This window comes from Zosterops lateralis, assembly GCF_965231275.1.
Source record: "Zosterops lateralis genome assembly, chromosome: 1".
NCBI lineage: Eukaryota > Metazoa > Chordata > Aves > Passeriformes > Zosteropidae > Zosterops > Zosterops lateralis.
The window spans coordinates 55,146,166-55,159,580 of record NC_139762.1 but is presented as its reverse complement, the minus strand read 5'-3'; the positions used below and the strand labels follow the sequence as shown (position 1 = coordinate 55,159,580).

The following is a 13,415-nucleotide window of genomic DNA, read 5'->3' as shown; positions in this document are numbered from 1 at the left end:
ATTTAATTCTGAGAATCTTCCAGAGGATAAGATATGTTACAAATCTGTGACAACACAGGTGACTGCTATAGATTTTTATGTTGTATTTTAGTTTTGAGCCGATAGCAGAATATATGCCAGAATTTTTCCTAGTGTCTTCTGTTTATGAACATTTTTCACTGATGAAAGGATAATATATTATTTGTGCCTAGCAGTTACAGTTTTAAAGAAAACAAACATGTACACACATGCTCAGGTGGCAGCAATGCAGACTCAGTTTAGATAAATGCTTTCAACTCTTGCTTCTCCTAGTTGGAACAGAATAGTGGGAAGTCTGTTCCAAGTGCCTAAAATCTGGATAAAACCGCAAAAATATTGTTACAGTAGAATAGTTCACTGTATGCAATTGCTGTTTGAAGATTAGGTTTTAAGAATGAGGACAGAAGTGATTGATCAGTTATATGCTTAGGATTACTCTAATACCATGAATACATCCAGGACCACCAAATGAATATAGGTATGATAGATACACTGTCTAATTGTTGTTCTCCTAAATAGTACTTTTCTTCTGGTGTTTCTAATGCCAATTTCTTTTGCAGTTTGAAAATGATATTTCTGCATTCACATATGAGAAGACACTTATGATGGAACAACGATCTCAGATGCTGAAACAGATGCAGCTATCAAAGAATGAAAGAGAAAGGGAGGTAAGAACTTCGACTTGACAATATGTTCTGTGAAAAATCTGGAAGTACTGTCTTTTGGCTGTGGCTTCTAATCAGTTCCTAACTAGTCAAAAACTTTCATAACTGTGTTGTGTTTCTCTACTACCAGTTTTACTCGCAAGGTTAAAGTTGCATGGGGAAAGAAATAATTTTATATTTAAACAGATTTTAAGAGTTTTCCTGGTTTTGTAGAGTGCAAATGTTGGTGGAATACATTCAGAGCCTTTCCAAACTTGACATCAGTAGCTAAGGTTCATAATTATGCAGCTATGCTGATTATCTTCGATTGTGATTTGGTCTTAGGATCATAGAATCATTTATTGAATTATGGAATTGAAAAAGACCTTTAAGTCAAGTCAGATCACTAACCTAACACTGCCAAGTCCACCACTAAACCATGTCCCTAAGTGCCATATCTTGTTGTTTAAATACCTCCAGAGACTCAAGTTCAGCCACCTCCCTTGGACAGCCCATTCAAATGCTTGATAACCCTAACCCGTGAAGAAATTTTTCCAACTGTCCAATTTAAACATCCTCTGGTATTTCTTAAGGCCATTTCCTGTTGTCTTGTCACTTGTTATTGGGGAAAAGGGACCAACCCCCACCTCTCTACAACTGTCTTCTGGGTAGTTGAAAGCCAGGGCTTTGGAGATTCAAGGGAAAACGTGTCAGTTGGTGCCCGACATTGGACGCTACCAAGGTGTAGAATATGCCTAGGCAGGACCTCTGGGGTTGACAACCCCAAGCTAACGGAGTGAGCCACGTCCAGGATCAGGTGAAAGAGAAGGAGGAGGCTCTCAGTGTGAGATTCCAACCACAGGTTTATTGTAGCTGAAGAGGCCAGGCAGAGAGAGCCTGGATCTTTTAAATGGGTGGAACAAGGAGTGGGTACAATACACCATCCAATAACCATCCAGTAGGGGAGGATCACAGGGAGTGGCTTACAAGGTTGTGACCAATGATGGAATACAAAGGGAGAGTACAAAGCTGAGGAGCCAACAGGGTGTGGAGGAGAGTAGAACTTTCTGGAACAGGGGAAGGAATCAATCATTGATCAACAGGTAAAGGAGGGAACAAACCTGGGACAGAACCAATCTTGAGAAACTCATGGGGAGGTCAGGGACAAACCATTGGGGAAAACAAGTTGAATAGAGTGAGAAAGTTCTTCCTGGGCCTCCATTTCTCCATGCTAGAGAGTCCTGCATCCTTCAGCTGCTCCTCATATGACTTACAAATACACCATATTGCACAATATAATACAAATTTGTTCAAATCACACTGGCTGTGTTTTAGTTTCTGCATTATTTTGAATGCTTTATGCATCAACTAATTTTTTTTGAACCAAAATTAGGCCAACTAATATAATCCTATAGTATCAAGATGGAAGTGCTGGTTTTGCTGCTCCCCTATCTTTACTATTTTGCATATTATAGCAACAAACTTCATTCAGCTCTATTTTTATGAATATTTGTAACTTATAAGTCCTTTCCTTTTGACTTGTGTTTTTACCCCTCATCTATTCTGCAAACTCTGTATTATCAAGATGTTTTAGTGATGTAGAAGATAGTGAATGCTCTGACTTTGCCATCACATAAATGATTTCCATCCCATGGCAAAAGAGAAGTCTACTGTGTTTAATAGCTTATTTGTAAAACAGATAGCTTTTCTTTTTTGGTGTTAATCATACAAGTCTAAGGAGTTTGGGGTTTTTATGGTTTTTTTCCTTTTATTTTTCGTCTTCTCTCTATTAATATTTCACCTCATAGGATTTTTTTAAGGATCTTAAAGATGCCTGCTATTGTTACAGTTTATTGCTGTAAATCCTCTTTCTTACCCCTATCATAGTAGTTTTCTTTCAATTTGAGCCTGCCTAACATCTTTCCAGTAAAAATCCAAACTTTTCTGTACATCTTATTCAGTTTTATTGTTTCCTTGATGAACAGTAGTATTTTCCCCAGTGGAGTTTGGGTGATTTATCTGTTGTAGATTTTGAAGGATTCAACTTTCACATGATTAGTAGGAGCTCTGTATTCTATAGCACATAAATTGCAGAGGAGATAAAAGAATTTTTTCTCAACTCTCAGCTGGTTGGAATCTGGACTAAACTTCAGAGTACTGTTTGCTTGGAAGTTTTTATTTCTTTCTGTTCCCTCCATATAATTTTCTTTCTTTATTAATCACTTTTATCTGAACTTTACATCACCATTATAGCATCAATTTCTTCCTTCTTATCAGGCAGGGTAAAATTCAAAATACCACTGAATTTATTTCAGAGTCTGAAGTTAAATCCTTGATAATTCCAAGAACCTCTAGTACTTACTGTCTTGTCCAAAAATAAAAGTCATATCCATTTATTGTTTCTGATTACATATCTAAAGCTACCTTGTTCTTCTGTATTTTCATAACAAAATGTGGTTTATGTCTTCATTTCCTCTGGAGCTACAAGATTAGTAATATGCACTCAGTGTGCACAGCCTGTTCTTACTTTAGCCATCTTTTCTTAAATGAGAGGAACCATTCCTTTCAATTTTTTGCTGATGTCCAAAACATTTCTTCTATGAGTATCACTGGTTCAAATTAGCATTGCTTTTCTTTTTAATATCTGCCTCCAGGCATTCAAATATAACCTGGTATTCCAGCTTTGAATAGTGAGTGCAATTTGGTTTCCTATTACAACCAAGATTAGTACTTTAACCTCACTTCTGTGCGTGTACACCTTCAATGAGGCTCAGGCCTTCCCAAAGTGGAGAATTTGGTTTTGTACAGTGTTCCTTTGCTGTTTCAGTCATAAGTATGCTTTTATCCCTGAGCAATCACTCTCACCCTCCCTTCTCCTGTCACTTTTTTAAAACAGAACTGATTTGATCTTGCCTCTGAGTGTTCTTGTAGAGCTCACCAGATTTTTGTTTACTTTTTTGGAAAACTTGGTCAATTTGCTTCTATTCGAGTGTAAATACAATACGTGCCTGCAAAGCATAACAAAGGCAACTTAGGTGTAACTGGCAAACAGTTATTTATTTGACTTAGTTATAGTGCTACAAAGGGGAAAGAAAATGTAGAGCTTCATTTAATTTCTTGCTTCCCTTTTTGGTGGTTGGCTTCTTTCTCTGGTTAATCCTCACTAAGAACTCTTGGGCAAGGCAGTGATAATGGGACTTGTGAGAAAGTAATAATTCTTTCCACCAACAAATTGTGTTGGGTTGTGCCATTAGGTAAGATTGGCAGAAATTTGGGTGCATACAGGTGAGGAGCACAATTATAGTTTGTGAATCATTAGATTTTTAGGTTTTTGCAGTTGAAAAGTAGCTTTCTCACATGCTTTATTTTTTTTCATGCTTTTGATTGTAATTGAGTGAAAAAATTCACCTGAATATATACATATATGAAAGGATGTGACCCTCAAAAACAAGTGAATATTTGAGCCTCCCATAGAGACTGAAGGACTCAATGGGCTTCTTGTTTTCACAAATGTCTGTAAAGGGGCTTCATAACTAACTACTAAGCATTTTAAAAAGAACCTTACAAGCAGATACCACATCTCATCTATTAAAATAAAGAATAATATGATATCTGCTTTTTTTCTGTAGACTTCTTTTTTTTTGTTGATAACCTTTTTGTCCCAGATTCAGAGCATTACAGATGAGTCTCGAGGCTCAATTAGAAGAAAAAGCTACTCCAGTTCATTGTCCATTGTCCAAGATGCTCAGACACTGCTGACTAATGATTATCAAGAGGAAGAGGTAGTTGGACATAGTGCTGACCCTGACTAGACATATTTTCCATTGCAACACTTCAAGTACCACTATTGCAAACTAAACTACACATGAACAACTTAATCATTCATTCATTGTTATAGAACAGTTTTAATATTTTTTTCTAAATTATCTTACCCTGTATTTCTTGTCTCTAGATGATACTTCTGTGACATGAACTATATTCTCTTTCTCACACTTACTTTCTGTAAAAGAAATATTTTTTCTTTTTTCTTGGAGACTGCCTGTTTTCTCAAGAGCCAGAAGCAGGCTGTTACATTAATAGACATATTCCATGCTTTCACAAACCATTGACATCCTTTATAGTTCCTCTATTGAAGTACTGAAGATTAAGGAGTGCAAACCATTATTAACCCAAGTATGTCCTTACTGCATTCTGTGTCGTGACACTGAAAGGAAATGCACTGATGCAATCAATGAGTTTAGTGTGCACTTGAAGTGTTGCTCACATGTAAAATGTGTAGCCTAGTTTTTAGAAGTGCCGTGTACCTTTGTATTCCCTTTTGTCATGGAGTGAGAGAGCAACGTGTTGTGTTTCATTAATTGAACTTAGTATCAAAATAGCACTAACAAAAATGTGGTTTTGTGTTTGTGTTTTTATAAACATGTATTATAGGTCCAGAATTTCTCTTGGTTTCACTGTTTTGCTAAAAATAGTAAATTTTCTTCCATTGAAGCATAGGTGTACTGAACTCATCTTACAGTTGTTCCTTTAAAATTTTATTTCATTGGACACTGCTGCATAGTATTTGGAATATTGGCATGTATTTGTTAGCTTTTTTAAATTCTTGTGATAGAACTGTATTCACAGTAACTTCTGATTTGTAGTCTTTACTCATCATTTAATCATCTGTGAATGTAGGAAGACCATACTAAGAGATATTTATGTGAACCTCAGAACTGAATTCCAGAATTTGAGAATCCTGAAGAATAGGGGCTAGGAAATAATTTAGGGAATACACCAAAGTTCAAAGGCATTTAAAACCACCTGCAATTACAGTTTATGAGCCACTAGAGGAATCGCTTTTCTGAGAACAAAAGTAGTATTTGCATCTGCTTGGATTTTATTAATGCTTTTTATTGACCTATATGAAATTTTTAATTACCATGTTTAACATGTGAATTACTGAGGTTCCCAAATGGAACAGGAGCTTTAACTCATGATTTAACAAGTCTCTGAATAGCTTTCAGAACTGTTAAAACAAATCTTAAACAAAAAGCAAACAATCACAGGAAAAAAGAAATACCACCTCCAAAACAGAAAACTCCAAAGTACAAAAAGAATCCTGCCCCCAAATACCAATTCACTTATAATTTTCAGAGTCTAAGGTAATGTATTTTTGTTGCATTTGATGGAAATAGAGAAGCCTATAGACAAGGTATTTTGAGGGAAAGTAAATATTTAATCTCTTTTTTTCTTTCAAAGAAGCAAGGGGAATGGAAAATAGAAAACACAATATTCTTCCCACATGCATATGCGCTTGTATGTTCTTGAAGTTGATGTGAGTTTCTACTGTTAAAAGGGAAGAGAAGGCCTCTCCATAGCTAGATTGGTTGAATTTGTTATGTAATGTGCTCTTGCAGGCATAAATAATCTAATATAATAATCTAAATCTATAGCTAGCCTTGAATTCAGCCACTCTCATATTGGCATCATGAGAGTCATGTAGTTCAGCTAAAGGCACGTGAAATGGACAATGTTTACAACAATATCTGAGAAAATAATGTAACTCTTCAACAATGGGATAACTGGCTTTCGAGTTTTTCATTGTCAAAACAACCTGATGTTAATAAAGTACTCTCTGGTGGAATTCAACCTCACTTTACAAAAGTAAAGTTACTTTACAAAAGTAATGCTGCAGGCAAGATGTAGTTTTGCAAATATAAACAAATAAGAACATTTTTACAAGCAATTTCACTTCATTCTGAAGTCACAATAGTTTCACGTTTGTTCTCAAAGTAAGGTGCATTTTTCTTTTGCTTCTTTGGTTCTACCACTGTGAAACTCCTTTTCAAAATTTTAATAACGTGTAATTTACAAATGCTGGTTTTGGCTGAATCTTAAGGTGGTTGTTTGTTTTGTGGCCAGGCCCAGCTTATCCATGATAAAAACACTGCCTCACGCTCTGCTCCAGCAGTTGAAGCAAGTGTGGCTGCTGCTGCGCCAGAGAAAGTGCACATGACCTGGACTAAAGAAAAGTTTGTAGCAGAAAAGCATAAAAACAAGGATTCAAATACGTCTGGCTTTAAAGATATTTTCAACATGAAGCCGTAAGTATCCATGTGGTATTTTGAGCTTTTTATTTCATTGCGTGTATTTTAATTGGGTGGGGGCAGGTTGGTGGGGGTTAGTTGGTTGTTTTATCTGGGTTTTGGTTTTTTAAGAGATTCTGCTTTATTTAAAACCAAATACAAAAATAATCTTTTCATGCACTTAACTTAAATGGCATCCTTGTAAAAATAGCATGGATTTGGGTGGAATGACTGTAAAAAATCATTCACAAGAATGTTGTGAGTGAAGTTTAAATATGACAGACTTCAAGCTGTAGACTCAACTTCTGGATTGTACCAGAAAGCATATATGTTAAAAAGCTTAATGATAACTTTTGCTTTCTTCCTGTGCGTGAAAAATTAGTGTATATGTCCCTGTATTTTTATTATGTTTATTATTAGAGGGAGTAACAAAGAAGCAGATAGTCTTTCAAGATGTTTAGCTTATGTTTTTTATTTGGGTGCATGTTTTTTGGGTATGGGGGGGGGGTTTGTTGGGAATAGAGGGGCATTGGGGAGGGTTTGGGGTTTTTTTTGCTTGTTTGGTTTTTTTCAATGGACATTCAGCCCTCATCCTGTAAATTAAAGAAATTTAAAACTTGTGTAAATATATATGTCTTGCTATATTAGGTATTTCCTGTTTAAATATTCCTTAATGTCTTTTTCTTGAATAGGTAAGAGCTACTCCCTGCATCAAAGCAATGTAGTAGACACAAAAACAATGACAGAGGGAAATCAGCTTGTTTATTTCCTCATGCTGTGATTTTAAGCACTCACATGCATCTTTTCTTAGTTCTAGAAGAATGTGCTTAGAAGCATAGCTGAAATTATTTCCTGCACATGACCAAACCAAAACTGTGGATGTCAAGGGAAATCTTAATATCTAAATGAAACACATCTTAAATCTAGGACTTTATAGGCAATACAGTTAGAAAGCATTTAATTTAAAATTAGTACCTTAAAGTCCTAAGTTGTGGATTTGCTTTGAGCTCTTTAGAAACAGTTTGCCTTCTGCACATTCCAAAAATTATTGTGCTCCTGCTCTAAAGGCTGCATTACACTCTAATCATTAGGGGGTTTTAAAATTTATATATTTGAAACATTTCTTATTACTGCTTTGGAATTGTGCAAGACACTGATTTCAGATATTATTATTTTAAGACTACTGTGTGTAGTTGGGTAGAAATTACAGTTCAAACTTGGTGTGCCTGTACAGTATATTAATATTGTTGACTTAAAAATGTACCTGATGCCATTTTTTTTTTTCCTATGCATTTGCTTTCCTTTCACATAGAGAATGGGGAAATCTGTAAGTCTAAATTTCACTTCACTTAAACAACATAGGCTAGGATCCCTGGTTCTTGTGATCTTGTACATTGTATGCATGCTCCTAAATTGTAATTTGCAATGCATGTATTCTTTTGTTCCTTGTTTAATATACTGTGATTTAGCACGTCACTGAAAAAATGTTCATCATTGTGACTTGTTAATGTTCTCTTAAGTATGATCAGCTTTCTATTAAAGGTAAGTCACAAAACATGTGTTATAGTTCCTGCAGGAATATAAAACTTGACACTACCTCTTTGCACTAGCATAATATTTAGTGTTCTAATTAACTACATCAAAAAATTAATATATTTTTATTCTGGAAGAATAGCCTCACATTGTCTTATAACTACTTGGACAATAGGAAATATTTGTTCACAAAGGGAACTTTCATGTTTCATCAAAAGTCAGTTCTTGCCTGTCTTCTATGAACCCATGCATGTGTAGAAATAACGTAAGTTTGGATATACATTGAGTATGACAGCACACAGAAGTGGAATACTACATCTCTTGAGTGGAACTCACTTGACTGCTCTGCTTTTTTTCAGAGTTCAGCATTTTCTTAATTTTATCTGCTTAACAAATTGAGGCTCTTATGAAAATTTTGGAAGTTTACTTTGTCTACTATGTATGATTTGAGTTCAGCCAATACTTGAAGGATAAGTGATGTCAGCCTCAGTTCACATTTTACACAACACAGGCCTCTATTTCAATGCTGAATTTTTGCCCACTCTGTCACACTGTTACACCCTGTATTTTAGTTTAACAATGTTTCAGGTTCAATATTTATGTATCTCAGTTATACAGTCTTGCCTCTCTTCGCAGTTCTTGTTTGGTCTTCTCAAAATGAAGCTCTGCTTCTAATAACAGAGCTTCAAGGATTCCTTTGTTCCATATATAGTTTTTGTACAGATGGTTCTTAGGATAGATAGCCACTGTGAAAGAAAATGCCCCTGGAGGGACTGATAAATTCAGTTTTAGAAATGTCATTCTCTTGTAGGGGGAAGATGGGAGGTGGCAGACCATGAAGAATCAATTTAATTGATAGAGCTGGTTTCCACTAGCCACTAAATTTCAGGCCAAATGCCTTTTAACTATTTATTAAAAACAAAAAAAAACCCCAAACCAACAAAACTACTTTTAAGCAGCAGATCTTTTGGATAAGATATAGTTTGAATATTTTGGTCACACTGTACCATATGACTCATTTCCAGCCTTGGCTAACTTTACACAGATAGCTGTTTCTCAGGAACTGTAAGGGAACTATTCTTTTATTTTGTTCTGAAAAATCACTAAACCATACAAGAGAGATAAAAAAATAAGGACATTTTTTTTAATCCTAGCAGTTTTTTCGTCTTGTGCACAAATCTGCAACAATTATATTTGTAGATGCAACAAGGAAAATAGTAGGAAGTTTTGATAATGTAAAGCGGTAAGCTCAATTTCCGTTCACTGCTTACTGCTTTTCTGTTACAAAATGAGAAACTGGCAATGTTTTCAAAATTCTGTGGTGTTTCTGAATTTTCTTCACTGACTCACAGAATTTTGTAATGTTTCCAAAGGACCATGAGTAAAATCTTGTACTGTACAACATAAATACTGTGATCTTTCCACTGCGTTGCTGAAATTTCATTGTTTGGAAATTCTTGTATAAATCCAGTTACTTTTTAATAGAAGTCATTGTCCTGGTTTAGGGCAAATTTGGAATAAACTGAATTCTTAGTGGTTCTTTTTTGACCTTTAATATCTGTTGAAACCAAGGTTTCGATTGATCTGGGTAAAAGATAAGTGACAACTGAAAGATTTGTGCATTCTGACAATTTACTTAGAACTGCTTGAAGTTCAGAGTTAAATGTTCTTGTCAAAGGTATTGCATTTTATTTATTTTTAATATGTACAAATATTAGTGTCTATGAAAATAGCTTGTTTTACATACTTATAATTTCGAATAAATAATGTATGATTCAATTACATGAGTATTATGACAATGCTTAAAAATGTTTCTTTGCATGCTAGGAATCAGTCAAATGTGAGAAGAATGCACACTGCTGTGAAGCTCAACGGAGTAGTGCTTAACAAATCACAGCATGCTCAGCTAGTTCTCCTCAATATGCCTGGACCTCCTAAAAACAGAAAAGGAGATGAAAACTGTATCCTTTACTGTGTTGATTCCATATTTCTTGAAACTGAGAATTTAATTTTTGTGATTCTGCCATTACCTGTTGGGATAACCATTAGTAAGTATGGTAAGCATAAGTCTGCCTTTAAGAAAATGACACAAAGAGAGTTAAAAAATAAAAGATAAAAAAATCTTGAGGGGGGGGAAGGGGGTGTTATTTATATAAAGTATTTCTTAACTTTGAACAAATTTTAAAATTTTCTCTTCTTACCTTTTTCTGTAGATTAGTAGGGCAAAACTGGGAATTTCCCCCAAGTTAGACCTCACTTGCACTTGAATAACCAGGTAACAGGACAGTAAAGGGTGACACAGAAAAACTCTTTGTTGAAATTTTTGAACTCTATTTTTGCATTATATGTCAGACTTTTTGAGAGATTACTAGGTATTTTGTTTCTCTTCTGAAAAAATTCCTTGACCAAATTGTATTTCAGACATGGAATTTCTGGAAGTTCTTACAGAAGGTCTAGATAGAGTTCTCCTAGTCCGAGGCAGTGGACGTGAAGTGATCACCATTTACTCTTAATCTGTTTGCATGTGTTTTTCAAACACAACTCACCCCCACCATAAGAAAACAAAGGTTTTTTGCCATAATTTGAGCAGCTTCATTGTGTTCTAGTGCATTGAAAATTAGCTTCAAGCTAAATCTTCTGATGATGTGGGTTTTTTTCTAGTAACATGTTATATTTAAATAACATTTTAAGAAGATTTATGTAGAAAATTAATAAAGGATGAATTAATAAATGGTGGATGGCTTAGGATATTTATATTTAGCATATTCTGACACTTCTTTAGCTGTGGTAAAACAAAATAATTGGTAATACAATCATACTTTTAAAGATATAGAAATGTAAGCAACTTTTGATTATTTTAATCTTTTTTCTATATCTAAATAAAAGGGAAGGGTTTTAGGAAATGTTGGGGTTTTTTCCTACCAAAATGCTGCTATGTTGCTTGTGTTGGAATTATTCATGGTTCAGGAACCTTCCTTCAGAGATGTGTACAGCCAGTCAAATTTGTCTGTGATGTGCATTAGGTGTTTCCCGAAAGTTTGTTATTTGCCATACCTGTTAAAAATAACATTTCTGTATTTAAAATACCTCCAGGTGACAGTAAACAGACAAGCTGTGTGGGTTCTTTTCTACGAGGTACTGGCAGTTACCGTTATTTTGCACAATTATACCAATGATGAAACATGAGAGCACTCAACTCATAGGAAGGCTGTGGTGCAGAAACTCCACCTGGTTCCAAATATAATTCAACAGTTGATAAACCACAGCAAGGTAGTTAATGAAATGCAGTCTCTTGTTTTCAGATATGTATATTTTGAAAATTTTGTATGTGTATGCTGCTGTTTGAAATAAAATCTGCTTTTCTGAACTAAAGGAGCTCTTAAGTGTTTTTCATTTGAAATGAAAAGTAGTTAAGTAGTTTAAGTTTAGATGCTCAATAGAAACATTTGTTTCTGTTACAATTCTGTTCCTTTTTAGGCACTCTTTAGTTTTGTAAATGTTGTTTAAGACCTGAAGTGTATCAGAAGATTGTTCTGCTCTAAAAATAATGGGTCTTTTTAAACATATAAACCATTCTTTTGGGTTTTCTTAATTTTATTCCTTTATGATACAGTCAAGATGTCTGTTGCTCAGACTAGAACAGCAGTGATACAGTGCCCAAGTCCCTGGCTAGACTCAAGGCCAGTGTTTTTATCATAATACCCTCAAGTGAAGACAAAGCTATAAACAGCAAAAGCTGAAAGCAGCCATTAATTAATTAGCCATTAGCAAAAGCCATTAGCAGCCACTAGAAAGACAGCCATCCTGTCCCTGTTGTTTGATGCACAGGAACAGAGGGAACATAAAGGTAATCAAGTGGCCCAGTGAACTCCTGACGAGTCAAAAACACTGCCGGGATACATCAAAAGGCACTTGGAGAGGCCTGCTGCACACTGGAATGCCACCGTATACCAGTGGGTGTGACTGCAGCTGTATGCCTTGGGTTAGGAATAGGTTTATGCATAGGCACTCAGAGGTACCTTGGGGGTGCACCAAAGACACTCCAGGGGCTCTTAAGTACAATGAAAGGCACAAAGAGGCCCTGTGGACAGACCAGAAGGCATCTAAAGGTTCTAGATTTGCACAGTACCTCAATTGAGTTAAAAAACATTCTAAAACCAGTGAGGAGAAGAAAAACATCAGCAGATACCCCTGCTGCACTCCAGAGGGCTCTAAGCTTTTCACAGGACATATTAAAAGGCACTCCATGGGCTGTGGTGCAGGGCTATCAGCAGGAATTTATAGACAACCATAGATAGCTCATAGTAAAAGGAATGATGAAAATTTAATTTAGAGATAGGCTTTCAGAGGCATCTGGGACCTACCAAAAGCTCTATGAGTTCCCTTAGATGCAAGGCAAGACTGACAGAGGTTTCTGTGGGCATACCAGAAAGCATTTGATAAGCTTGAGGGAGTGGTAGAGAACAAGCCTGCAAGCTGGAAAGTACAAAACATCAACTCGGACAGGAAGCTTTTGAAGATCCAACAGCAGATGGGCTTCTGAGACTTTTATACGTGTTTGTGTGTTACAGGGGCCACCCCTGCTGAGATGGAGGAGGGTGGTATGAACATTTACATGTCGGCTTCATTTTTTTGAAATTTACTTGTAGGTGCACAATTATGGCACTCAAAGGGAAACCAGAGTCCTATGTTTTGGCTGCTTTGGTCTGGGTGAAATCCTGCAACGTTCATAATTTTAGGAGGCAGAATCCCAGTGCCAGCCACAGGCACCTGCCCACGAATGGTGGCCTTTTCCAAGGGAAAGAAAACTCAGCTCCCCAATTTCCTCCTCATTTTGGAGGTGGCATTTAGCACTCAAACTGAAGCCAGAGTTCTTCATATCATCAGCTTTGGTCTGGGTGAAAATCTATGGCATTAAGAATTATGGGCTATGTTATCAAACACTATGATTTAAAGTGGTGGATAGGTGAATTCACATCTAAGACTGGTCAGGGCAAGATGCTATTGCGACCTTATTTCTGGTTTGTTATATTTCCTTATGATGTTGTAAGAAAGAGCTACAGGACAATTTTGCACCTATTCATGCTTGCAAATTGCTGTCTCCTGCAGCCTTTAACTATGTTAGGAAGTGAAGTAAGAATCCATTAACTAG

At 35.9% G+C, this 13,415-nt stretch overlaps 1 protein-coding gene across 1 annotated transcript in view; it reads left to right on the top strand.

Annotated features, from left to right (window-relative positions):
* The window catches only part of LOC310909146 (solute carrier family 12 member 7-like), a 56,962-nt gene extending 45,327 nt beyond the window's left edge, over positions 1-11,635 (top strand). Inside the window, exons 21-24 of the mRNA XM_083860711.1 lie at positions 579-686; positions 6,567-6,748; positions 10,091-10,224; positions 10,685-11,635. Of these exons, the coding sequence (XP_083716837.1) occupies positions 579-686; positions 6,567-6,748; positions 10,091-10,224; positions 10,685-10,776 (516 nt within the window). The 3' untranslated portion in view covers positions 10,777-11,635. The remainder of the gene's footprint in view (positions 1-578; positions 687-6,566; positions 6,749-10,090; positions 10,225-10,684) is intronic.
* Positions 11,636-13,415: the final 1,780 nt, after the last annotated feature.